The 26,498-nt window shown below is 43.3% G+C and overlaps 1 protein-coding gene and 1 long non-coding RNA gene across 2 annotated transcripts in view; one reads left to right on the plus strand and one right to left on the minus strand.

Annotated features, from left to right (window-relative positions):
• Positions 1-26,498, plus strand: part of Ntn4 (netrin 4) — a 104,924-nt gene that overhangs the window by 28,370 nt on the left and 50,056 nt on the right. The window contains exon 3 of the mRNA NM_021320.3: positions 13,000-13,278. Within this exon, the coding sequence (NP_067295.2) occupies positions 13,000-13,278 (279 nt within the window). The remainder of the gene's footprint in view (positions 1-12,999; positions 13,279-26,498) is intronic.
• On the minus strand, positions 4,800-13,904 carry Gm15915 (predicted gene 15915). The gene is made up of 6 exons (NR_038017.1): positions 13,794-13,904; positions 11,031-11,107; positions 10,900-10,947; positions 9,832-10,045; positions 6,098-6,182; positions 4,800-5,172 (listed from the first exon to the last, which is right to left on the minus strand). It is a non-coding gene; the product is annotated as a predicted gene 15915 (long non-coding RNA).

The following is a 26,498-nucleotide window of genomic DNA, read 5'->3' on the forward strand; positions in this document are numbered from 1 at the left end:
GGGTGTGGGGTAAGGGAGAGAAGAGAGAGAGAAGGGTCAGAGATAGTAACAGAAAGAGGAGTGGCCGAACAGCCCCTTTTATAGTAATCCAGGCCTACCAGGCTGTTGCCAGGTAACTGTTGGGCAGAGCTTAGGAGGTATGCCAACACAGATCACACACAAACTCACCTGAAACAGACCATCAGCCCAAGAATAAGAGCTTAAACCCACAACATTTATTTTCAAAAAAGTTTATATGACTCAGGGTTGAGCCGAATATTTCATAGATGAGATTCGGAGAAGCACCAACTACAAAAGAAAAATGCAAGTTACACTTAAAAAAAAAAATTAAAAAGATGTTGCTTTTAAAGCACTTGCGAAAATAAGTGCCTGGCTGAGAGAAGGATTTGAAAGTCTAATGCCTGAATATGTGCTTACATGGAATAATTCGTGAAAGTCATAACTCAAGAATAACAACAAAACCGGGCGAGAGCTTTGGATAGACACTAAATCAAAAGAATGTGCCCGACCATGATAAGACACTTAATCCTGCCAGCCAACGGAAAAACGAATTAAAATCATACAAGATACTGTTCGTATTCACTATAAAGGCTACAGTGAAGATGACTGGTAAAACCAAGTGTCGACAAGGACGTATGGCAGCTAAAGCTTTTCCTTATGCACCCATAGCAGGGATACAGAAGGACTTTACCTAAAGCAAGACTTTACCTGAAGCCTGGAAGTTCCTCACCCACAGGCACTTCAATCACCACACCCCCTAGCCAGCTTTCCTCCGAGGAGAAGCAGTGGCTTACGTTCTCTTATGACTTCCATGTGACACTTCAATGTGTACCCCCCCCAATGCCTCTCAACTAATGAATGAATATTCCCCTATTTCTATTATTTGTATTTCTCTTTCCTCCTCCCAATTTCTTTCTTGAAACCTAACTGCACCCTCATTCCCTCTGAAAGTATTCTGCATTCAGTAGGGTGTGGCAGCTCAGACCTTTAGTTCCAGTCTATCTATGTAGTTCCAGGCTAGCCAAGGATACATAGTGAGACTCTGTCTCAAAATAAACAACAGAAAACTATTCTGTATCCAGACAAACTGGGCAAGGTTTCCAGTCTTTCTCCCTCCTTTAGACTAGCATCTAACTTTTTTATTTCTTTGGGCTTTGACGGTAAAAATGAATAAGAGAAGGAAGGAAGGAAGGAAGGAAGGAAGGAAGGAAGGAAAGAAAGAAAGAAAGAAAGAAAGAAAGAAAGAAAGAAAGAAAGAAAGAAAGAAAGAAAGAAAGAAAGAAAGAAAGAAAGAAAGAAAGAAAGGGAGAGAGAGAGGGAGAGGGAGGGGGGAGGGACGGAGGGAGGGAGGGAGAGAGAGAGAGAGAGAGAGAGAGAGAGAGAGAGAGAGAGAGAGAGAGAGAGAGAGAAAGGAAGAAAGAAAGGGAAAGGAAAATTTCTATTCTATTCATCACAGACCCTTTCTTATATATTTCTTCCTGGCTCTTTCCATCTCAGCTCCTCTTCTTTTGACCCACCCCTCCCCCAGCTGCCTCTGCCTAGCTTCTTCTCTTATCATGTTAATTCTCCAGAAGGAAGACTCCAGTCTCTTGGTCATCTATTTTCACTCTCTAAATAACTGGAGTTAGCTGAATTTGGACTCCATCAACCTGGGTTTAGGTATTAGTTGAGTCACTTCCCAGCTACATGACCCTGAACAAGTTAGCATTTTCTCAGAGTTACTCTATCTGAAAGATGAGAATAAATAATACCATACCCTAGGTGTACTTTAAGGATAAAATGAGATTTAAAAGGAGAGAGAGAGAAAGAGAGAGAGAAATAGGGAGGAAGGGAGGGAGGAAGTAAGGAAGCTGTTGATAACTAAAAGTCATTGTCAAGCATGTCTGGGTTTTAACAAATAGGTATTTGCAATATGGCTTAAGCTTTTGCTGTGCAAGGAGAGGAACTCCTCAGTGTCCATAGAGCTCATAGTCTAGAGAAGAATACAGACAATTAAACAAATTAAGAAATGAGCATGGTAAGTCCGGAAGTCTTGAAATAGGACATAGGAGAGACATCTAAGGTGGGCTCTTGATGAGGAGGGACAAGAAAGCCAACTTCCTGAATAAACTGTTATAGGAGATGAGACCTGTAAGACAGGGTGAGTTGGCCAAGTCACAGGGTAGGTACCAGGTGACAAGGACAGAGGGGTGTGTTCCAGGTGAGGAGCAGATTTGGAAGGGGGCTTTCTAGGGACAGCATGAGCTTCGGTCTGGGAGAGAAGGGCAGGTGCAAACCATGAGGTCATCCGTACATTCCCGTCATAGAGCAAGCAACATGAAGATCCTGATGAGCCAGGATGTGAGCCAAGCCTGCGCTAAAGGACGCAGGTCATCAGTGTCAAAGCGCCACCCAGGTAGATGGATAGAATCTGAGGGGCTTGTCAGTAAGTCCTAGACATTGACTGGCATTCACTGATTGGCCTGTGTCTCAAAGCAAGCAAGGTGTCCAGGGAAACACTGCATGCCAGCCATTTTATTTGTTAAGAGTAGTGATTTTTTTTTTGAAGACATCTTTACATTTGATACTTTTTGTTTATACACACACACACACACACACACATATACATATATATACATATACACACACACACATATATATACATACACACACACACATACACACACACACACACACACACACACATATATATATATATATATATATACTTCATGGCTTTCTCATGTGCGACACACGAATAGGTATTATCAGTTTTCTAAGGATACAGTCAATCCCATCCACTATTAGGTTAACAAGTAGAAGTCGGAGACAGCATATGCTCTATTTCCTCATCCCACAGAGCAGGAGTGGATAGCTACAAAGGTGTAAGTGGGATTAGTGGGGAAAATTCTTAAATGGGAGCCTGGAACACCGGCTTCTCGTTCTTACTGTCGCCGAGCTGCTGACTGATCGTGTAAACCACTCTGAGCTTTGCAGGACCAGATCATCAGCCCTAAGGACTCTTCTGCTGCCAGAGTCTTTTGATTCTGACTTCTGACTTAAAGGAATCGCTAGCATTCCATATGGATCGGGGGACTTGGGGGCATTTGTTTCCAGTGCAATCTTTGTTTTTACTTTGCTCCTCTGCTGTTTTCTTGTCACTCCCGTCGGTCCTGTCCTTCTTCCCTTTTGAAGATACTTAAGAAGGGCCCTTTCATCACGCTAAAACCGTAAATATGCCCTTGAAACACGCAAAGAAGCTTTTGTGTACTTCCAACAGGAGGTTATTATCGGACAAGTAAGTCACTTGAGTGCACGGCATTCCTCAGCCCGCTCCACGGAGGGCTTTATGGGGTTATATTGTCCTATCTCCGCAGATAAGACTCTCCCGCTCTAAAAGGTGGGTTATCTGATGAAGCGGGGTGCCTCACGCTTCAGGGGTGTAAGCCAAAGGTTTCGGGTGCTGCCCAAAAGTCAGACATACTTCTCCAAGACAAGTAGGTGCTTCACTGAGAGTGTTACAGTCAAGGACAAACGTTCTAAAATTAAACCAACCAGCTGTTCAACTGCAGACGCCCACGTGCCAATTCTGCCGTCCTTGCCTTATCTAGCCTTTCAGAACGCCCACTCTCTGCAGGGCTTTTGTCAAGCCCGAAACTTCACAGGCTTTCCAAGAGGAACCCTATCCACCAAGGCAGAATCCTGTTGTGGGGCAGAGGAGGGCACCTCTCCTTCTCTCACAGAGCATATGCTCTCTGCGTCTTTCAGTTGGATGCCAAAACCTTCAGAAGGTTCAGAAGGCTTCAGAGGGCAATGGCATGTAGCCTTCCTCATTGATGTTAAAGAATATTAACAGTTGTGTGGGTGGGTGGAGAAATGGTTCCTGGGTGTGGCTCTAATCGAGGGCCCAGGTTCAGCTGCGAGCATGTAATATGTCAGGTTGCTCCAGGGGATCAGACATTTCTGGCCCTCACAGGTATCCATACTCAAGTGCGTGTGTATACCCCACACACAAGCACATGATTAAAAATAGGATAAATCGTTTTTTTTTTTTAAAAAAAAAAAAGGAAGAAAAACGTTTGTTTTTCATGTCTTTTTTTATTTACTAACTGCAACCAGGCTCTTGGTTTTATTATAAGACTTTCAACTACGTGTGACAGCATATGCCTGTAGTCCTACTCCTTGGTCAGCTGAAGCAGGAAGGTGACACTGAGCTGGAAAGAAGTCTGGGTTACGTAGTAAAACTTCATCTCGAAAAGCCAAAAAACCTGTTAAGCAGTAGTGGCATATGCCTTTAACCAGAATATTTAAGAGACAGACGACATAGGTGGATCTCTGAGTTTGAGGCCAGCCTGATCCACAGAGTGTTCCAAGATAGCCATGGAAACACAGAGAAGCCCTGTCTTGAAAAAGACCAAGAGAAGAAAGAAAGAAAGAAAGAAGAAAGAAGAAAGAAGGAAGGAAGGAAGGAAGGGAGGAAGGAAGGGAGGGAGGGAGGAAGGAAGGAAGGAAGGAAGGAAGGAAGGAAGGAAGGAAGAAAGAACGAAAGGAAGAGAAAAGAGAAAACCACCAATTCCAACAACAAACCAAACAACAAAAACATTCCAACATGTTATTCCTAGTAATTTATATTTTAAAAAGTGCTAGCCCATATGCAATTTTAACATTTTATTTTATGGTTTTACCCTTAACTTTTCAATCAGGGTGGATGAAAAAAATGAGGTTCACCCTCACTTGAAATAACTAAATACCAGACAAGATATGTGAAGCAGTGGTTGTCATGATCCAAGGGATGGACACCATGAAGTCATACCAAGTGACAGATCTCACATAGGAAGTTTATTGGGGAAAGGGTATACAGAGGCTGCCTCTCAACGAGGGTGGAGGGAAAAAGGGAGCAAAGAGAGGGGGGACTGGCTGTTTATCTGAAGATGTAGTGAGGATCTGCTACTCGTGATGATCTTGGCAGCTGTGATAATGTATCCTGCTGTTGCTGGGTCCCTGGGGCAGGTGGTGAAGACCTCTGATTGCTAACAACAGTTTCAAGGCCTTTGGACATCAGGCGGGGCAGGACAATGATGCTTGGGGGTAGGCCCTGAGATCACCTCTCTGACTGTCTGGAGAAAGTGACCGGATGCTGATGCAGGAAGGGGGAGCATAGATGGAGCCTGATGGAGTCTCTGAGTTCAGAACCTGTGAGAAGTAACAAAGAACGGTGAGAGTCCGGGAAGGTCAAGGCAGCAGGATCTCATGAGGATGGAGTTCCAGAAAGGAAACAGACTTCCAAAGGTCATTCTCAAAGCTTCAGCAGAGAATTGATCAACGCATAGGGGATAAAACTATCACTGGGTGTGGTGTCTCACATCTATAACTAACACTTGGGACACAGAGGCTGAGGCAGGAGGATTGTCCTAGTTCAAGGCCAGCTTGGGTTATACAGTGAGTTTCAGGCTAGCTTGTACTATAGAGTAAGCCCTGTTTCAGTGCTACCACTGGTTATAATTGTAACTATAACACAATTAAATTTAAAAACAAAAGCTACTACCCACACTACAGAAGGCACTTTTCCCACAAAGAGCAGAGGAAAGAGTATCTACAAGTCACAGGGGCTATGTAGAACCGGCATGGATCTTGTAATTCATTAGTAGAGTAGCTAGTGGGGTTTCATCACCTCTGTAGAGGGGTAGAATGTGTCTGATACTGTCTTAGTCACGGTTCTATTGCTGTGAAGAGAGAGCTTGACCAATGCTTACAAAAGAAAGCATTTAATTGGGAGCTTCCTTACAGTTTCAGAGGGTTAGTCCACAACCTTCATAGCAGGTAGGAAGGCAGGCAGGCAGGCAGGCAGGCAGGCAGGAATAGCATTGGAGCAGTAGCTGAGATCTACATCCTGATCCACAGACAGGAGACAGAGATGCGTGGGAGAGAGACTGGACCTAGCATTGGCGTTTGAAACCTCAAAGCCTACTTCTAGTGACATACTTCCTCCAACAAGGCCACACCTCCTAATCCTTCCTAACCGGTTCCCCAGCTGAGAATTAAATATTCAAATATATGAGCCTTTGGGGGGCATTCTCATTCAAATCACCACATGTAGTAACAAGTGTATGGGGCTTACCTAACAAAACTTAAAAGTAAGCCTCAAAAGGACCCAGCTTGTGCCACGTAGCTTGATTGCATCTCAGGAGAAAGCTCAGGAATACCTGAGAGAAGGGATCCGAGAAGCTCAACAAAACACAAGAAAAATACCCAAAGTCACATCATAAACTAACTTGTTTAAAGACCAATAGTAAAATGAAAAATCTTAAAAACCAGTCAGAGCAAACACAGTGTGTGGAGAAGAACAGGTATGGGGGTGAGAAAGCTTCTGCCTTCATCATGCAAGCAAGACAGCAGAGGTGGAATCTAAAGGAACAGAAAGAAAACAATCAATGCTTAGAATTCTATACCCAGCAAAATTTCCTTTCAGAATGAAGATGGAATGGAGATTTTGTAGACTTAGAAAGGCCTCCCTCACCCACAAGAAAATCCATCAGTGGCAAATTTGCATTTCCAAGGAAATGTTAAAGGGTCCTCTTCAGATAAAAACAAAAACAAAAACAAAAACAAAAACAAAAAACCAAAAACTCAACAACAACAAACAATGATACTACATCGGTATCTAGAGCTACAAAAAGGAGAAAATGTCAAAAATGGAAAATGTAAAAAATTTGGTTTTATTTTTAAATTTTCCTTAAGGAGGGCTGTCTTTTTAATGCAAAGGTATCAACAACATGTTTTGGAGGTTATAATATAATTTGTGGAGAACCAAAATGCATAACAGCAGTAACACAAAGTGCTAGGGAATAGGAATGTATTGCTATAATTTTATTATACCATAGTTGAGCTGGTATATGTGACCATCCTGATTAGGTTTTAGTTGACAATGCAAGCGAAAGGTAGCTTGATAGTAAAGTCCCTGTCTAGCGTACGAAAAGCACTGAGATCCTTCCCTAGCACTGAAGGAAAATATGTATCTTATAAAGCAATCATTTTTCAAAAAGTTCAATATTTGACCAAAAAAGGAGCTAAATAAGTTTCTGGGCTCATCAGTTTAACAGAAGACAGCAAAGGACAGAGAGTGAAATAAAAAACAGTAGGTTCTGTAGTATAAAACAGTGGAATGAAATAAGCTAAAACACAGTATCATCAACAATCACATTAAGGTATAAATATCCTTATTATAGGCATAGCTTGTTAGACTGAATTAGATGCTTCAGTTGAGCTGTCTACAAAAATCCTGCTTAACTATGAGATCCAACTAAAGTAAAGGATAGCATAAGATATATTTCTAAAGGAATGGAGCAGATAATAAAATAGACTTCAGACCAAAGATCATTCTTAGAGTTAAAGAGAAACAGTTCGTATTGATAAAGGAGTTCACTATAAGAATATAACAACCTTAACTATTTATGAACCCCAAAACAGTGAACTACATAAAGCAGAAGTCTCACATACACAGAGACATAGGCGTGATAGTTGTTATAGTTGGAAGGTCATGGCCCTTTCAAGGAATTTTTATCAAGGTTGATATTATATTGGACCATACATACATAACACACATGCCAATAAATGTGATGTGGCATCATATATATGGTCTCCGACCACAAGAGAGTTAAATTAGAAAACCAACAACAAGGAAGACATCTTTTGAACATATTAAAAACCCCTTATATGCTATAGAAGAGAGGGAAGCCATAAAGTCACTATGAAATGCAACACATATTTTGCATAGATATTCAGGGTGATTCACATTATAAGTATGTAGTTTTATCAGAACGCACATTATGTATATCCAATCATCAAAGACTGAGTCAACAGGAGGTTTTAAGAACAACTCGCTTTCCTAGCTCTAAATCTAGTCCCTGCTTGACTGCTCTTTTTAAAATGAAATTTGAGGAACAGCTCGTTCATTCGTTAGTTTGTCTAACAGTCGTTACGAAGTGCTATCCTGTGCTCGGGACTATGGGGCAGGCAGGGATGCCAATAGCTGTTAACCAAACAAGGTCCCAACTCTCTGAATGCTCAGTCTAATGTATACAGACAGGCAATAGGACACCAACAATGAACCCCTGAGCAAGTGCCATCCTGGAGTAATAGCCAAGGGCACCACAGGGTGGGTGACCAAGGTGGGCTTAAAGCGTTCCCAAGATAGCCGCTGAAAAGTGCTATCCGTTTTAAATGTGATAACCATTTCTGAAAGGCAGACTGACGATTCTCCCCCCCCCTCCCTCTTCCCTCTCTCCCTCCCCTTCTCCCTCCCATCTGCCTACACAATAAACGTGAAGTACGGGGCAATATGTAAGACATTTTTGGAAGAACACCATCACCATCATGCACCTGATGCTTATTTAGCGCTTATTCTGTTCACGCTGCTTTAAACAATTCCCACTTCAAAGCACAAAAAAAGACATAGCATGCAGTTCTTACTCATTCTCAATACACTGCCTCATTTAGGGGTGATTTGTTTGTTTGCTTGTTTGTTTGTTTGTTTGTTTGTTTGTTTGTTTGTAAGAGACGAGGGGTTTGTGTTTTGGCTTAGGGTACAAGAAGATAACAATCCACCAGGGTGGGCAAAGTTTGGCAGCAGGAGAAAGAGGCTGCTGGTCACACTGTATCAGCTGCCAAGATATCATGGGCTGTTCAACTGCAGGGCCCATCCCTAGTTACCAGCTTCCTCCAACTAAGTCTTGCAGATGTGAAAGTTCCAGAAAACAAAGAGAATCTAGCCCGTTCAGGGCTCTTTAAGGATTGCTTCCTAACACTAGGGCATAAGAAGAACCTGAGCAGAGAATCCACAGCCACAGGTGTCATGTTAGGGATCCTAGCCTCATAAGACTCAGGCAAGCCCAGCGTGGTGGCATACGCCTTTAATCCCACCACTCAGGTGGCAGAGACAGGTGGATCTCTGTGAGTTCAAGGCCAGCCTGGTCTACATAGTGAGCTCCCAAGACAGTCAGAACTACATAGTGATACTCTGTCTTGAAAAACAAAAGAGAAGGAGAGAGGTCAGGCAAGACCAGGGGAAAGGGCCCAAGACTCACTGGGAAGGACAGTTTTAAATGATGCGTTTTTCCTTTACTCCACTGATTTTACTTGGAAGTTAGGACAAGGCTAAGTTAGGACAAGGCTATGGACGTCCACATTTCAGTTGTTGTTCATTGTATTTGGTTACGCAGGGAAGGAAACAGCTTCATTGCCTAACAATAGCAGCCTCGCTAAATAAATTATGTCATCCGTACGATGGCATTCTAAGCAGGTTTGTTTTTAAACCTTATGGCAGGGCCCTGAGTCTCACTCTCTCTTCTGCATCCGAATCTGGCCCACTGAAAGTCAGATTGCTCAGCCAAGCTGGCAGAGTTGCTGATGTCGTTGGCTTGAGAGAGGGCTCAAGAATTTGCTTTTCTAACAAATTCCCCCAAGGTCTACACTTTCAGAACTACTGATGTAGAGGCTTGGAAGAATACTCACCAACTGTACAGATTTTTTTTTTTCACTCTGCACTGGAGTTTAGGGGGAAAGATCTTTTATTGAGTTCATGTTCCTGGCTGTCTTTGGTGAAACATAGAGTGGGCCCTTAATTGCCTTCTAAAGTTTGAATGGCATACTTTTCTGTAATAAGCAGAATGTGGGTAACTAAAGCGCAATAAAATTTCTTCACTTAAGGAAAAAGAATCATGAGGCACTGGACATTGGCTCCAACAGTCTTGCTCGGGAGACTTTGCTCCTGGCTCTAAAAGTGCCCCTGTTGGGAGTATGTATTCAGAAGCAACTAAAGGCAGATCAATAACAGGCTCGCCCATGGGCACCTACCCTCTTCCTGGGGACAAAACAAGAAGAGGCTTCTGGGAAATGGAAGGCTTCCACAGTGCCTCTCCTCTCTCCAGTCGTGACACACAGGCTTCTTCTGGGTGGGGACCCAAGGGCCACCTGCCAGGACTTTTGAAGCATCTGGATTGGCTCCCTCTCTGCTTCCTGATACAGGCTAGATCCCCTTCCCAGAGTATCAGATTAAGGTGTCTCCTCTCTGGGAAAAACAAAAAAAGATTTGATGGTTTAAATTCCCATTCCCCTTTGTGTCTGTAGCACTGTACTGTCTCCTTTCCAGCACGCAGCCTCGGGGGTCATGATGTCCCTTCCCGGCTGATATCAGCGTGCCAACAGTGGAGTCATGCACACCCAGCACAGAGCCGCCATTCAGCCGCCCTGGGCTGGGTTCAGGAAGCAAAAGGGCCTCTAAGTTTCCCCAAACCTTGACAGATCTTCCCGGCCCGTCCCCCTGCCCCCCACCCCCGTGTGCCGGAGCTAAACAACTCTCAGGGTGAAAGCGGTGGGGTGGGGAGAGGGAGTCGGGGTAAATGTCAAGGGTAATCACGTGGCCGGAACAGAGAGCAAACAGCTGCCACCAATATCCAGGAAAAGGAAGGGTGGGCAGACAGGACAGAGCACACTACCAGCTCCTCAGTGGGCACTGCTTGCCCAGCTCCAGCCTGTCTATGCCTGCGTGAAGAGATAACAGAAATGCTGGTGTCTGGGGATGACGTGTGGAAAACCGGTCTCATTTACAGTTTTCTCCATGATGTCTCCAGCTTTGGAGAGTTTTCTTTGTTCAGACTTTCAAAAATATGAAATGTGTTAATCCGTCTTTAAAAAGCAAACGTTGTTCCTTCTACGGTGACTCTCAATTAGGTGACATAGAATTTGTTGGGAATTTCAATTTCCCTCTGCGTCACTTTGCCAACAACTTTACATGTGGGTAGAAATGGACCACAATCCTTTTAAGATAGAACTGGTCTAGGTTTGAGATGCTTAGAAGTAACTAGACCTGTATACACACTGGTTAGTTAGCAATTGCAGCCTGTTTCTTCTGTCCTTTCTTACCTTTTGATACTGCACTGTGGAACTCAGCACGGGGTCTCCGCAGGGGCTCTGGAGAGAGAGAGAGAGAGAGGGTGCTTAGAATCTCGCTATTACTCAGGTGCAGAGGATAATTTTGTAATTAAGTCACTTACCAAAAGATGCATTAAACAAAGCGCCAGGGTGGTTCTTGTGACACTGCGACTATTTCCCAAGATGTTTTCAGTCTATCCTGGGAAGACAATGGATCAATAAACAGCTATAAGAAGACTTTCAGGTACTAAGTACTGGTACTGTAGATACTGTTTATTGTGTAGGTACTGTAAATACTAACAATAAAGAACTATAAATAGAATGTCAGGTCCTAAGAACGAGTACTATAAGTACTAACAAGATAGACTGTCAGGTACTAAGTACAAGTGCTATAAGTACTAAAAAGATAGACTGTCAGGTACTAAGTACAAGTGCTATAAGTACTAAGGACCAAAATCAGGCAGGGCCATTGAAAGACTGTGTTTTATTCTGAAGAAAATGGGTCTTTGGCAGGGCGGAGAGGAGGACAGATGGTTAAGCAAGAGTATGAAGTAATTCAGCTTCCCTTTTTTATAATGGAAATCACTCTGCCTAGTGTATAAAAGCCAAGTGTCTATGGAATCCTGAGCCAGGCATGGATATATCTTATTGAGAGCAGCTTTATCCTCATATGCATGGAGACATGGCTCTCCAGAGTGGATTCCTGCCTTTTCAGGTGTTTGCTATAAAATACGTTTTCCTTTCTTCCTTCCTTTCTTTCTTTCTTGTGGTGGTAGTGTGTGTGTGTGTGGGGGAGGGGGGGCTGTCCCCTCCTACCAACCTTGCTTCTCCGGGTGGCAGGAAAGTTGGGGGCTGGGTAGCAGCCATGCCTGAGACACTATATGACCCCTGTGTACTGCAGAGACTTGCACATGGCTGAGGTTTCTACCCTGCTGATCGTTTTTCCCACTGATTTCCTTCCCAAAACTTCAGCATCCATCCATAACCTACACAATAGACGCAGCCTCACTATGGTGTCTTTAACTGGAGCAGAGCGCAATCAGGCAGCTTGACCAGAAACTTTTCTCCTTACACTTGGACTTAAATGACTTTCTAAAATCAACCCGCCCGCAAAGGCAGCGCGTTGACTGTCCTTTTGAAAGTGCCACAAACATAGAAGGCAGTTCCAGAAAAGGACAACCAAGAATATTCGTGTAATAGCAAAAATGATTAGGTCTTTGGAAGGGCCAAAGTTCACTCAGAAATACAAGGTCGCCCTGGGTCATGACTTTATAGTTGCTTCCCAACTAGTCCTCCTATTTGATTTCTGACGATTTAGATATTTGCTTACTAAAGTGGTAGGCATCAAACCCAGGGCCTCCCTTGTGCTAAGCACACATTCAGCTACAACTACTGCCCTTACTCTGTACACTCTATCTGTTCTGCTCTGGGAAGTGATACTACCTCTTTAAAACATGGAGTGATTCAGATAGGAGGTATAGCTAGACCCTCCCATTGGCTCCTTGCAGCACAAGTGAGCCCACCACAGCCTTCCAAGGCCCCCTTTCTGCATGTCTGTCTGCCATTTGTTTTCTGGTCTCCCAGCCACTCTTCCCTGGGTCACTGGTCTCCAGTCACACTGACCTTGCCAGTTTGGTTTTGACACAGGGTCTCTATGTTTCCCTGGCTGGTCTTGAACTCTCGGCTCACGTGATCCTCCTGCCTCACTCCTATTTTGCTATCATGCCTGGGCTATTGTTCTGCCCCAAAATAAGTCAAGCTTGGCTTTGCTGCAGGGCCCTGGAAGCTGGCTGTTTCTTCTGCCCAGAATCTCTTCCCACGATCTCTGCCACGACCACCTTCGTCTCAAGAGCCAAAGCTTTGTTGGTTGTACACCATTCCCATCTGGACTCGAACAGGCAGCACACCTGTGCCTTAAAATAACAGGGTGGCCCTTCTCCAGGTGTGATCAAGGTCTAAAAGCCCCTGGTTATCTTATCACTCGCCGATAATGAAAGGTATAAATCAAACCAGGACTACACTGTGCAAACAATCCAGGGCGTGCCCACTAGCCTGTACTCACACACACATGGTGTTTTCTTCTCTTCTCAGGTTATTTTCAGAGCCCTGTCACCACCATACGACATAGAAAACCCTTACAGTGCCAAAGTGCAGGAGCAGCTGAAGATCACCAACCTCCGAGTGCGGCTGCTCAAGCGACAGTCCTGCCCTTGTCAGATAAACGACCTGAACGCAAAACCTCACCATTTTATGCACTACGCAGTCTATGACTTCATCGTCAAGGGCAGCTGCTTCTGCAACGGCCACGCTGACCAGTGCTTACCTGTGGAGGGCTTCAGACCCATCAAGGCCCCGGGAGCGTTCCACGTGGTAGGCAAAACCAACCGGAAATTACCTTCAGTTTTGGGGACTATAGTCTTAAATTCCCTGGCTTCCTTCTGGTTTCCTTCTCTGCTAGCACCCCACCCCCATCCCCCAGCTCTCTCTTCACCCCAAAAGTACTATTCACTTGTGTTTGAAATGTCAATTTTTGGAATTGTACTCAAGTATGATAACTAGATTCCTTAGAAATATCTTTTTTTTTTTTTTAATGCTGTGACCGTTGGAGCTAAAGTATAAAGTGGGCAGTACTGAGAACTTGGCAAGATCCTGTTTACAGCATTCTCACACACTAGCCACCTGCGGTGGTAACGAGGAACCATTGTTGAGATTATGGAAAACAAGATCATCGATTCAGTATCTGGCGGCTTTTGCCATTATATGAATTGCAGTTCTCTGAGGAGTGGCCTGAACCCCCTTTACCCAGCAGCAGAGTTAACCTCTCCTACTTCTGCGTTCACAGAACACAAATGCCCTTCCCTCCCTTTCCCTGCAAATGTGCTCACCCCACAATGCTGCCTGTGGTCTCCTGTGGTCTCCCGTGGACAGCTCACTTCCCAGTGAGCTGGGCCTGTGTTTTCAGGATATCCATATCCGCAGGACCCAGCGTGTCCCCTGAGCTAGAAGCAGGTGCTCAGTAGGTAAATATCAGAGCACAGGTAGAAAAGGGGTTCACTGTGACTTTTTTCACACCTGCGTGTCCTTATTTACACTTCGTGCTTAGTCAGCCCTCCTCCTCCATTCTACCCCCCCCACCTCTTACTGTTTCCCCCTCACCTTACCCCTAAAAGCCCCTTTCATGTCACATTTATTCTATTTACCCTCTCTTTAGAATTTTTTTCCTCTACAAATAGAATCCTTTCTACGCTCCTGTCGTACATATGTGCGTACATATATTGTCTGTATGCATGCATGCATATATGAATATAAACCTAGATTCTGCACACGAGAGACTGTATGCATGCATGCATATATGACTATAAACCTAGATTCTGCACACGAGAGAAAGCATGTTACTAGCTTTATGAGCGTGGCTTATTTCATTTAACATCATGATCTCTGCTTCCATCCATTTTCCTGCAAACGTCATACCCTCATGCTTTACAGGGGAGTAGAACTCCATGGTGTCTGGGCACTTTGGTCTCCTTACCCAGACAGTTGCAGATGGTCTTCCAGGCTGCTCTTCTCTCCTGGCTATCCAAATCCTGAATGCACTCAATTCTTTAATTTCATACACCGGCAAGCCTAGCAAAGGAAACCATAGCAGCAGCAGCAACAAACCAAACGCTAGACCTTTACATTAAGAAGGCTGAGTAACTTGGGCACAGGGATGTTGGCTTGAAATCCTAGCACTCTGGAGGCTGAGCCAGGAATGTTGCAAGTTCAAGGTCAGCCTGGGCTACAAAGTGAGACCTTGTCTCAAAACAAAACAACTCAGAGTATCTATGTAGCATCGCAGAAAGGGTAGACTGTACAGTTTCTTCTTAATCCTGGTCCTAATGTAGGACAGACTATCAGAGATCATGGGCTGGTTCCCGAGCAGGACACTGTGTGCTAATAGGGCTGAGTTGCTGGGGCACAAGGCATCATGGGTAAGGTAACTCAGATGAATAGGACAGGATAGAAACAATTACTTCTAAGAGTGAATTTAGTGACCCCCAAACTGAAAAAAAGGGGGATGCAGCTTTCCTGTAGCCAGTACCTTCTAGTTTCTAGTTTCTAGAAAGATCTTTAAAGTAACACTGCTGCAAATGAAGAGTGGAATAGTTTTATTTATCTCAGTTAATTTTCTTCAGGTCTGACTCAAAGAAAAATGACCCAGATGCTCCGAGACAAGTGTCCACTCTGGCAGGGACGCCCAACTTTTTGGCTTCTCTCAGACAAATGCTGTCTTCTGCAAAGTTCATACTTGAGACCTGCACAGTCAACTTCACAAGACAGGGGTGGGGAGGTGGGGGGGGGCGCATAATATTTTAAGCCCCTCCTTTTTTTTTTTACTTTTGTGCTGGGTCATATTTATAGGTGTAGCAGAATACATGCTGCCTGTGGGCTACAGAGATGGGCACTAGAAAATGTATGTGAGGGAGAATGTTCATACATTTCTGCCACTAAATCCTGGTGAATTATGGGAAGGCCCACAGGCCCTTGGCTCCCTCAGCTGACTTGCCATCCAAGCGATGCAGGAATACTTCAGAATGGAGTCCTGAGCAGAAGGACAGACGCTAGCTTTGCCTCCCCTAGCACGTGACACAGAAGAGAGACTCAGTGTTTATAGAATAAACAACCTTTTAAACAACGGAGTTTCTCACTGGGCTTCGTGGCACATGCCTTTAGTCCAGCCACAGCATTTAGGAAGCAGAGGCAGGCAGGTCCATGTGAGTTCGAGGCCAGCCTGGTCTATACAGCCAGTTCTAGGAGAGCCAGGGCTACACGAAGAAACCTTGTCTTGGAAAGTCAAAACCAACCAATGGAACAAACAACTGAGCATCTCTGTCTTAGTCAGGGTTTCTACTCCTGCACAAACATCATGACCAAGAAGCAAGTTGGGGAGGAAAGGGTTTATTCGGCTTACATTTCCATACTGTTGTTCATCACCAAGGAAGTCAGGACTGGAACTCAAGCAGGTCAGGAAGCAGGAGCTGATGCAGAGGCCATGGAGGGATGTTCTTTACTGGCTTGCTTAGCCTGCTCTCTTATAGAACCAAGATTACCAGCCCAGAGATGGTCCCACCCACAAGCGGCCTTTCCCCCTTGATCACTAATTGAGAAAATGCCTTACAGTTGTATCTCATGGAGGCATTTCCTCAACTGAAGCTCCTTTTTCTGTGATAACTCCAGCTGTGTCAAGTTGACACAAAACTAGCCAGTACAATCTCTTACTATGCAGACTAACTTGCCAGAGCTGTGGTTTCCTGTGCATGCATTAGAAAACGGTATTTCTTTTTCTTTTAGATAAGTCATCTGGCTGTAAACTTTCAAAGGTTTAGTAATCCTTCCTCTAAGAAACCTTCTACAAGATTGTCTTCATTCTGTTGGAATACATACAGAAAAAATTTACTCAATCTTAAGAGGCGTTTTTATAGAAACCTTAAAGTAAGATTATTCTAGACGATATTCCCACAGCAAGAGAATCACCCAGAGATAGAGGGGAGCAGAATAAATAAATAGGGAAGATCATGTAGTGAGTGTCTGTCCATGCCAAAGGGATGCTGGAGTGAGAGGTTCCCATTCCATAGAGAGATCCTGGGGGGTGGAGACTGCGTTTAATCCATAGTCTCGGGCTACTTTGAAGTTGAAAATGGAAGTTGAAGATTTCATTTGAAAATGGTCCTAGTTTCTGGTGTCTCTGAGTTTCTGCTGCAGTGGGGAAACCCATTTATTTAACCTTAACTAAGCCTGTGTCTGACTGGGCCAGGCCAAACTGGAGCCTAACCAGGGCAAGTGGCAGAGACTGTCAGTGCCCAGGGATCTGGTGTCGAAAGGATCCCTGACCCGTCTTTAAGAACAGAACAATCCATAAGTAGTCTACACTGAAATGGATGGATATATATGCTTGGGTGCAATTTTATCTTTTACCTATTATTTTCTGGATCGTGAAGACTCGGTGGTGAATCCTGAGCTCCACTTATCTGAAAGTGAGATAGGAAATACTTGGGATTCGGGAAAGTTCACAGACACGTAATTAGGTTATGCGGATGGAGTTCGAATCCAAACGTGAAATGTATTTGTATTTGACTCAGACCTTATACACAGAGTGTGAGGATCATTTAACAGGATAGCTCCAGCCCATCCATGCTTTGCCTCCAACCCGTCCCGTAGATCACATAGGTGGAAATTTACACTTGTGTTATCTTACGGTTGCATAGAAAGTCCTGATTTGAGATTTCAGAATTTTGGATTAGGGGTGTTTAACTCATTTTAAATTTGGAAGCATGGACTGAGGCGATGGTTCGGTGTTTGCTGAGTAAGCATGAAGTGGGCCTGAGTTTTGGTTCCTAGAGCCCAGGTGAAAAGCCAGGTTCCAGGCACGCATGTTCCTATAACCCTGTCAGAGGGAGGAGTAGAGACAGGCGGGTCCCGGACCTCACTGGCCAGGCAACCCAGAGAATTGCTGAGCTCCAGGTTTGGTTAGAGACTCTGCCTCAAAAATAAATAAATAAATAAATAAATAAATAAATAAATAAATAAATAAATAAATAAATAAATAAGCTAGAGAGCAACTGGGGAAGACACCCACTGTTGATCTCTGACCGCCACATGCTTGTACACACATGAACATGTACACCACACACATACAAGTCCTAAGTCTGGAAACGGTTGTCTCCTTTGATTTGCTGAGTTCTCATTCTTAAATTGCTTAGTTGAGCAAAAGGCACATTATAATGGAAGAAAAACCCTTGACCTTGGCGACACACAGCCACAGGCTAATTGTCTCTCCATGGGTGTGTGTGTGTCAACACCACTTATTATACAAATGTGACTTAAAACAACTGGATTAATAACTTATGAGTTTGGAATGGCCTCCGGCCTGAACTCAGAGATCCACCTGCCTCTGCCTCCCAAGCACTTGGAAGAAAGGCGTGCACCACCACGGCCAGGTGAAATGCTATTCCTTTAGAGGTCACCTTATTGTTCATAAAAGTGTGAGTCTCGGGACTGGAGAGATGGCTCAGCAGTTAAGACCACTGGCTGTTCTTCCAGAGGACCCAGCACCTACATGGCAGCTCACAAGTGTCTGTAACTTCAGTTTCAGGGGTCTGACACCCCAACACAGACTTACATGCAGCCAAAACACCAGTGCACATACTATAAAAATAAATAAATCCTTGAAACTAAGTGTCTTTCTTCAGCACATTGTTTTTTCTCCATTGGAGTGGCTTGTAGGCAATGCAAATCCTTAGACTCTTATCTCTGACCAACTGAACCAGAAACCCTGCAGACAGGACCCTAGCGTCTGTTAAGAGGAAAAGACTTTCAGGTGTTTTGGATATTTGCTGAGGTCTAAGGCCACTGGCTTAAAGACTAAGCTAATTCACGTAGAACAATTTCTGTGCCTAGAATGAGTCACTATAACAAAGTCAGATTTTCTAGGCTAGAGTTCCTTTTATTAAGTTTTTTTTTAATTAGGTTTATTTTATTTTATGTGCATGAGTGCTTTGCCTGCATGCAGAAATGTGCATCACATGGATGCCTGTTGGATCCCCTGACTGGCTCTCCGGATGGTTGTGAAACACCACGTGGATGCTGGGACTCAAACCCCAGTCTTCCACAAGTGCAGCAGATGCTTCTCTGCCACTGAGCCATCTCTCCAGCCCCTTGGCTAGAATTCTTAATGGATGATGGGAGTGGATTGGACAAGTTAATGAAAATGATACATGTTCTATGTCTAAACTGTGTAAGACTATAAGGCTTTAGTAGAAATATTCCAATAGGCAGCTCCAAGTGACTTTCAAAAAGAATACCGCCTCCTCCCACTTCCTGGATCCACTCCATCTACCTCACTCCACTTCCGGGATCCTCTCTATCCACCTCCCCCCACTTCCCGGATTCACCCAATCCACCCCCCCCACTTCCCGGATCCACCCCATCCACCTCCCCCCACTCCCTGGAACCACTCCATCCACACGCTCCCACTTCCCGGAATCACCCCAACCTCCTCCCCCCACTTCTCCATCCACGCCATCCACCTCCTCCCACTTCCTGGATCCGCTCCATCTAGCCTTCATCCACTGCATTTCCCTCAACAGTTCCTTTCTCTGGAAGGCAGAGCATTGCAGCAACTAGTCACGAGCCTCGTCTTGCAGAGCACCAACCAACCAGACACAAGTATGACTCAATACCGTATTTACCAAGTCACTCGGTCTCTATAACCGAGTGACTTGGTAAATACGATATCGAGTCTCTCATATACAGTAAGGATAAGATCTGCTTTCATAGCTTCTGGGAGGATTAAAAAGTATGATGGTTTCAAGCTTGGTGTTAAATGTCTGTGACCCCAGCCCTCGGGAGGCTGAGGCAGGAGGATTCCAAGTTTGAGGTCAGGCTGAGCTACGTGCGGAAATGCGGTCTCAGGAAAATGAATGCAAACCGAAATAGCCAGCTGTGTCCTCACTAGGGTAAACACTTTCTTCGCTGTTCTTAGCGCATCACAGGATCTCAGCCACCTCTGCTGTTTTTCCCACAACACTTCTTCCCAGTGAGGACGAAAATAAATCTAAGCGTATGTGCTACTTGACATGTTTACAAGGCCAGGGGTTTTGTGGCACGGGAAACTGTACTTTGGCTCTATCCTGCTGAGAGCCCAGAAATTAGGTGACGTTTTCCGAAGGTTTCTTCTTGTCGCAGCTGTGGACGGCTGATTTGGTTCCTGTTTCTTCTAGCAGCTGGTGGTTTTACAGCTGTTGGATGATGGATGGTAATAAAAAGGAACGTGGAACTTCTTTTTTTTTTTTTTTAACTGAAATATCCAATCCACTGGATAAAACCAGAAACCTTTGAGAACCATGGAGAATTTTTTAAAGTGCCATGAGCTATGCTTGTTAGGGTGGATTTAAACTTCATAATGAGAAACTCGTTTTAAAAGAGGGTCAGTATTTTGACTGATTTATTCTAAATTTAAGAGTGAACGCTGATATTTGGGGAACCATGCACTTCACTGGGTCTGTGGAGGTATGTTTGAGAATCATTCACGAGGTTTTATTTCAATACACTTCTCTCTCTCTCTCTCTCTCTCTCTCTCTCTCTCTCTCTCTCTCTCTCTCTCTTTCTCTCTCTTTTAATTGAATATAAGCACTGGCTGTTACACAGAAACCTGGGTGGGTTCTCTTCCCAGCACCTACATTGCTGCTTACAACAGTCTATGACTCTAGTCCCAAGGGATCCAATACCCCATCTGGTCTCTTCAGGCCCCAGTCACACATGTGGTTCACATACATATGTGATACGTGTAGGCAAAACACTCATACACACAAAATTAAGAGGAAAAAATGTATAAAAAGAAAATGTTGTCTGTAAAATATGTTATGCGAGATATATGTTATGTTATGCCATATATATAGTTTTCTGATATATATATATATACATACATATATATATATATATATGTATGTATATTATCCGAAAACCTTTTAGTCTTTAAGGTCTTATGGAAAAGAACAGAAAGTTTAAAACAGTAATGTTATTAAATGAGATAACTGAGTTGAGATTTTTTTTAATCTTTTTTTATTTTACAGTAAGATACATAGCCATATTTGGAAGTGAACATCTGTAAGTTTGTTTTAGATCTTAGCATAGAAAAAAAAAACCTACCATGAACTACAAAGACTAACGTTTACCACTTATTAAATACTGTAGTGTAGCAAGCTGGGCAAGCTACTGAGTTTAACCTTCACAGCAGCTGTACAATGTGTCCTTCTCATTTCTTTCAAGAAGAGAAACCAAAATGTGGAGACGTTTATTCCCTTCCCAAAAGCTAGTAAGGGGGGCAGCCACACTCAACACACCTGCCAATCAATCTCCAAGGCTCATCCTCTTCCTGTTAGTCTAGGAAAGCCAAGCATCCAGCTAGGGTTAGCTGGCTAAGAGCAGAGCACAGAAGGGAGGGAGGCTGAGAGGGAAACAGGGATGAAGACATGGTCAAGAGATGGATTAGGACAATGCACTGCAGAATAAACCTAGCAAAGTTGGAAGTGAGGACACAACAGAACCAAGAGGTTAAGTGCTCTGTGATGCTCTCCCCATGCGCATCGCACGTGATGCTCGACGTAGATTTATGTCTGTTCTGAAGGCGGAGGTCCAAATGTGGAAGAGGGCTTTCCTTCCTGAAGTCATAATCACAGAGCAGATATTCAGACTCGGGTTCTTTATACTGTTTCCTGTCTCCTGACTGACTTGGACCTTGCCATATATACCAGACTGGCCTCAAACTCACAAAGCTCTGCCTTTGCCTCCCAGGTGCTGGGATTAAAAGTTTGCACCACCACGTGAGCCAAATTTAAAAAAAAAAAAAGTTTTGTTGAAAGGATTCTTATAGGAATAGGAAGTCTATCCATGCTATCTACATTTAAACATGGAACCCTAAATTAGCATTGATCTTTCTTTTCCATTCATTCATTCATTCATTCATTCATTAACCAGGGAAATAGTCCAAAGGAAAGGAAATTTAGAAAGACACAGAGGAAGAATGTAAGTGGTAACTTTGGATAATCTACAAAGTAAATAATTTACGCCTGGCTGTCTTTTAGAAGTTAGGGTCATGGCTACCTCTCAGTTCATTAGGAGAAGGGTTTTCTGGCTCTAATAGCCTTTCCTTCCATCTGTGGTTCTAAGTCATTTTTTTGTTGTTGGTGGTGGTGGTTTTTTTTTTTTTTTTTTTTTTTTTTTTTTTTTTGCTGCTGCTGACAAAAAGCTAGAGCCACCCACTTGTTTCATTTGTCACCCAAAGATCTGGATGAATAGGTAATCCTGTCACCAGCATGAATGATTGAGATGTATTCCTAACATTGAGGATACAGAAAGCTTTCCCATTTTGCCCAGCTAGTGTGAAACTGTTCCCTGTCTCCCTGTCTCCCTGTCTCCCTGTCTCCCTCTCCCCCTCCCGCTTCCCCCTTCTCTCTCTTTTACATCCCAGTGGCTGCCCCCTCATCTCCCCCTCACAGAGTCCCTGCCCCCGTCCCCCAGCCCCTTCTCCTGAGAGGGTGGGGAGGTCTTAACTTTCTTGTTTCAGCACCCTTGCCTTATGAGACAGCTTCACCGGCAGTCCCTTAACACCCAGTAGCCACTCCAAGTGATGACTGATTACGAAGTCTTCAAACTCAGAGGCGTTAAACACTGATCCGCACTCACAAAAGAATTCCTTGTGGGGTTTCTTGCAAGAGTTCTCATAGAATACTTAAAGTGTTTACTTATAGGCCTTTAGTTATTTCACAGTGAGGTAAGGTAAGAGGATAAAAGTGCCCGAAAGCTCGAACGCTGACGTCATAGCTGCTGCCTCTAAGGGTGAACTATAAAGCCCGTGGAGACGTGAGGTGGACAGAGTCTCCGAAATGCTCCTTCGCCTTTTCATGAGCACGATTTGAAGAAAGTGGAGCGTGTATATTGGGGGTAAAAAATCGGAGCTGGAGAGATATAAAACAAGTCTCTAACAGTTTAAACTTCTAAGACTAGAGAAGGAACAAGGCAACTCTGTCATTTCCTTTCTTTAAAGTATCCCCTAATAGGTAAAGCATATCTCATTTTGGAAATTTTCTCATGAACCCTTCCAGCATGGCATTCTGCAGTCCATATTGTAGATAGCTAAGAACCTGGAATTGTGCCCATGCCTGCAAGGCCTGGTCTCCCACTCTATTAACTTCATCCAGAAGATAAGCTGCAATGTAAGTTCTTACTCCCACTTTCAAAGAGAATTTTTATTGACCAGACACATAAACTAAACAAAGATACATACACGTGTACACCCATACACACTCACACATGTGAGCACACACACACAACACATGTATAGTGACACATACACATGCACACAAATACTCATACATATATGAGCATACATTCATACATGTGCACACACATGATCACACACATATACAAACACACTTATTTTATTTTATAACTATAGAAGGTAGAGAAAATTAAAAGTCTTTTTTTTTTTAAATTTCACTTGTGAAACTGGGGTTTGCTGTGTAGCCCAGGCTGGCCCAGAACTCACTATACAATTGACCCCAAACTCACAATCCTCCCACTTCGGCCTCCTAACAACACACCCATTTTAAATTACAGAGTGTGTTAATTTTGACATTCATTATACTTCTATAATGTAACTGAGACTGCAGCTGAGTTACGCTGTCCTAGAACTCACTCGGTAAACCAGGCTGGCCTCGAACTCAGAAATCCGCCTACCTCTGCCTCCCAAGTGCTGGAATTAAAGGTGTGCGCCATCACCGCCCGGCTACAGCTTAGCAGTATAAATATATAATGCAATAAAATAAAGCACGGGTAAGGATATAGGCTGTAGTATATGTTAAAGCAAATAATAATGATGTAAGTAGTATAGAATTCTGATATCATTTTAGCTTCTCTGTCTAATAAACAAACAAAAAGCTCTGTGATTATAGAATTTTGGGGGTGACAAGATCTAGCCTTAAACTTTGGGCTAAAGTGATCTTGCTTCAGCTTCTCAAAGAGTCGGGAATACTGGCATAAGCCACCACTCCTCCCCAGAAATTGTGCTTTCAAAAACAAAGTAAACTACTAGCTTTAACAGAGCTCACGTGCTAGCAATAGGATGTGATTACATGGCTATACTGTGTAAACGCTCCCAATGGTGTGTATCCCTGAAGTTAAGCAGGGTCTGAGATACGGTTAGTGACTGTATCTGTTTCACTATTGAATGTTTTACGTACAATACTAACAATTGTGACATTCATAAGAAATATTCTCATCTCTAAAGGCAGCACTGCCAGGCGTGGAATGATGCTCACTGTGAGCTCAGAATGTCCCAGAAGCAGACCTTTTATTAAAGTGTGCAGCTTTCTACCTACTTCTGATAATGTGCAAAAATTAAGAATTGCACCCTTTGTCAGATAGTTGGGTTATTAGAGCCTTTACACAAATTTCCAGTAATTCTTCCAGTTTCCCACAGCCTGTTCGAGTGGGACATTATTTACCATTATTACTGTTATCACTATGCCCTTTACCTCACTGCGTTGTAGCTAATCGTTTCCACATCCTGCTCCCCCTATCTGCTAAAATATCTGCTTTCATAGCAAAAGCTTGGCCACTCATACTCTATAGTATATAGTATGTTAAAAAAAAATTCTGAATGAAGTGCAGTGTGGTGGTGGATGCCTTTAATCTCAGCACTCAGGAGGCAGAACAAACGAGTCTTTGTGAGTTCAAGGCCAGCCTGGTCTATGCGGTTAGTTTTAGGGCAGCCAGAATTAGTGAGACTCTGTTGCAAAAAAACAAAAACAAAACAAACAAGCAAACAAAAAAACAACAACAAAACCCCCAAAACAACAACAATAATTCTGAATCAATATATGACAGAATTAATGGCATTTGAAAATTAAGAGATTCATTTAAGAGAATAATGTTAATATTAACTATAATGGCTAGCCTTGACGATGTCATATGTATATATACATATATATATATATATATATATACACACACACATATATATACATATATATATGACACACATATATATGACACACATATATATACATATATATATGACACATATATATACACATATGATATATATACACACATATGACATATATACATATACGACACACCCACACACACATACATACATATGTTGTGGTTATTATTATTCTGGGGCACAGATGTGGGTAAGGACCTGGAGTGCATGCAGTGCTGGGAAATGCAAAATGACAAAATTTCATGGCTGCTGAGGAAAACAATTCCACATGTCCTCAGACAGTTATTGTATGTATGATCCCCAAATTCTGCCCTTCCCTAGACATTCAAATGGATTGACAATATAAAACCTTCCCATAAAATCTTGAACATGCGTGTTCAAGGTAGCAGTATTTGTGAGTTGCTATGACCCCAATACCCATCAACTGATGAACACATAAACAAAATACAGCATATCCGTGAAATGGAATATTAGCCAGCCATGAAAAGGATCGAAGTTCTAATATATGCTTCAACGAAGCTAGATCCTGTAAACATTAAACTAAGCACAAGAAACCAGCCACAAAAGCCCATGTTATAGTTTTTTCCTTTCTATATGAAATGTACAAAGGAAAAAAATCCATAAAGGCAAAATCAATTGGCCATTGCTCAGGAAAATGGGGGGAGGGTACCCGCTTCATCATGTTCTTTCTAGAGCGATGAAAAGCTCTCCACTCGAGTTAGTGTTTGTACAACATCTCAACTAAACTGACAAACCACTGTGCTGTACCTTAAAAGTGATGGAAGTGACAATGTTTTGGAGGATGTTACCTCCAGAAGAGATCAGAGTTGTTCCGAAAGCCACCCTCAAACAAACCCATAAGGCAAAGGGGGATGGATGTTCCTCGAGGGGCTTTGCACACTGAGTGGATTTGCTAGTCTTAGTCTCAAAACTGGCTGTTTTCAAAAGCAGTGTCGGTGAAGAAAACTGGTGCTTTTGCAACCTGTGGCTGCTGTTTCTGGTCACCTTCAGATGATCTCAGAATTTTTTTTATGGTTCTGTCAGAGCCCCAAGCAAACCAATCAGCGAATTGTTCTACCTTAATCTTTCATATACGCGTGCTTTAAAAAAAAAAATGCAGATTGCCTTTTACGAAACTCAGAGACAGGCCGTTTTCTAGTAGGAAGAGAAGCCTCTGAATTAAGTAATTCAACGACAGAAACTATGGAAGGAAACATGCCCTAGCAACTAGCTTCTTGAGCTCCAATCTGAGGCTCATTTTTCTTAAACAAGTCAACTTTTGTAACACCCTCCGCACTGTATAGAGTACTGAGTGACAGACAGACAGAGCTGTCAGGAAAGAAGGAAAACAGTGGTTAATGTGAATGAGAATGAATTGAGAGGGGGGAGGGGCTGTGAGCCGATGCAAAGTAGTCTACAGCAAATTCTCCTTTACAAGGAGCTACTCGCGCACACTGAACAAGCGTCGTTGAGTGAAAAGTCCCTGATAACCCGCCACGTTCTCATACAATTTACCTGGCCTCCAACTCATTATAAAAACTCATCTAAATCCTAAAAGACATTGAGCAAACCCTACAAAACCTTCCTTCAGGCTCACGTCAAACCGCGCCTCACACAGAAATCGCTTACAAAATGAGTTCTATTCATTTTCCACTCTCGCGCTCTGAGTTCTTGCCTGAGCCGGGGAGACTCAGCAGCACACGGGACGAGGCATGTTGTTCATTCCTCCGTAGCTATTCCCTCCTGAGATTGTGAAAGTTAAATGGGTATTAAGAAACTGAAATTGAGGCCTTCCTTTTCTTTCCTCAAAGAGATTACATCATAAGCAGCTACTTTTAAGTATTTGTGAGAAGGATTTTTTTTTTTAAATCTCGTTGATGGCATCGCTGTTTTGAGTTGGAACTTCTGGTATTTGGGGGGCTCTTGGGGGCTCTGTCACTGAGTCGCTGGGAAAAATAGAAACAGGTAAGTGTGATGTCAAACGAAAACACCTAACAGATCTAGACAAGCATATAGAGGGAGCGGAGTGGCCACTAGCTGCTGT

The sequence above is a fragment of the Mus musculus genome, chromosome 10 (assembly GCF_000001635.26).
Source record: "Mus musculus strain C57BL/6J chromosome 10, GRCm38.p6 C57BL/6J".
NCBI lineage: Eukaryota > Metazoa > Chordata > Mammalia > Rodentia > Muridae > Mus > Mus musculus.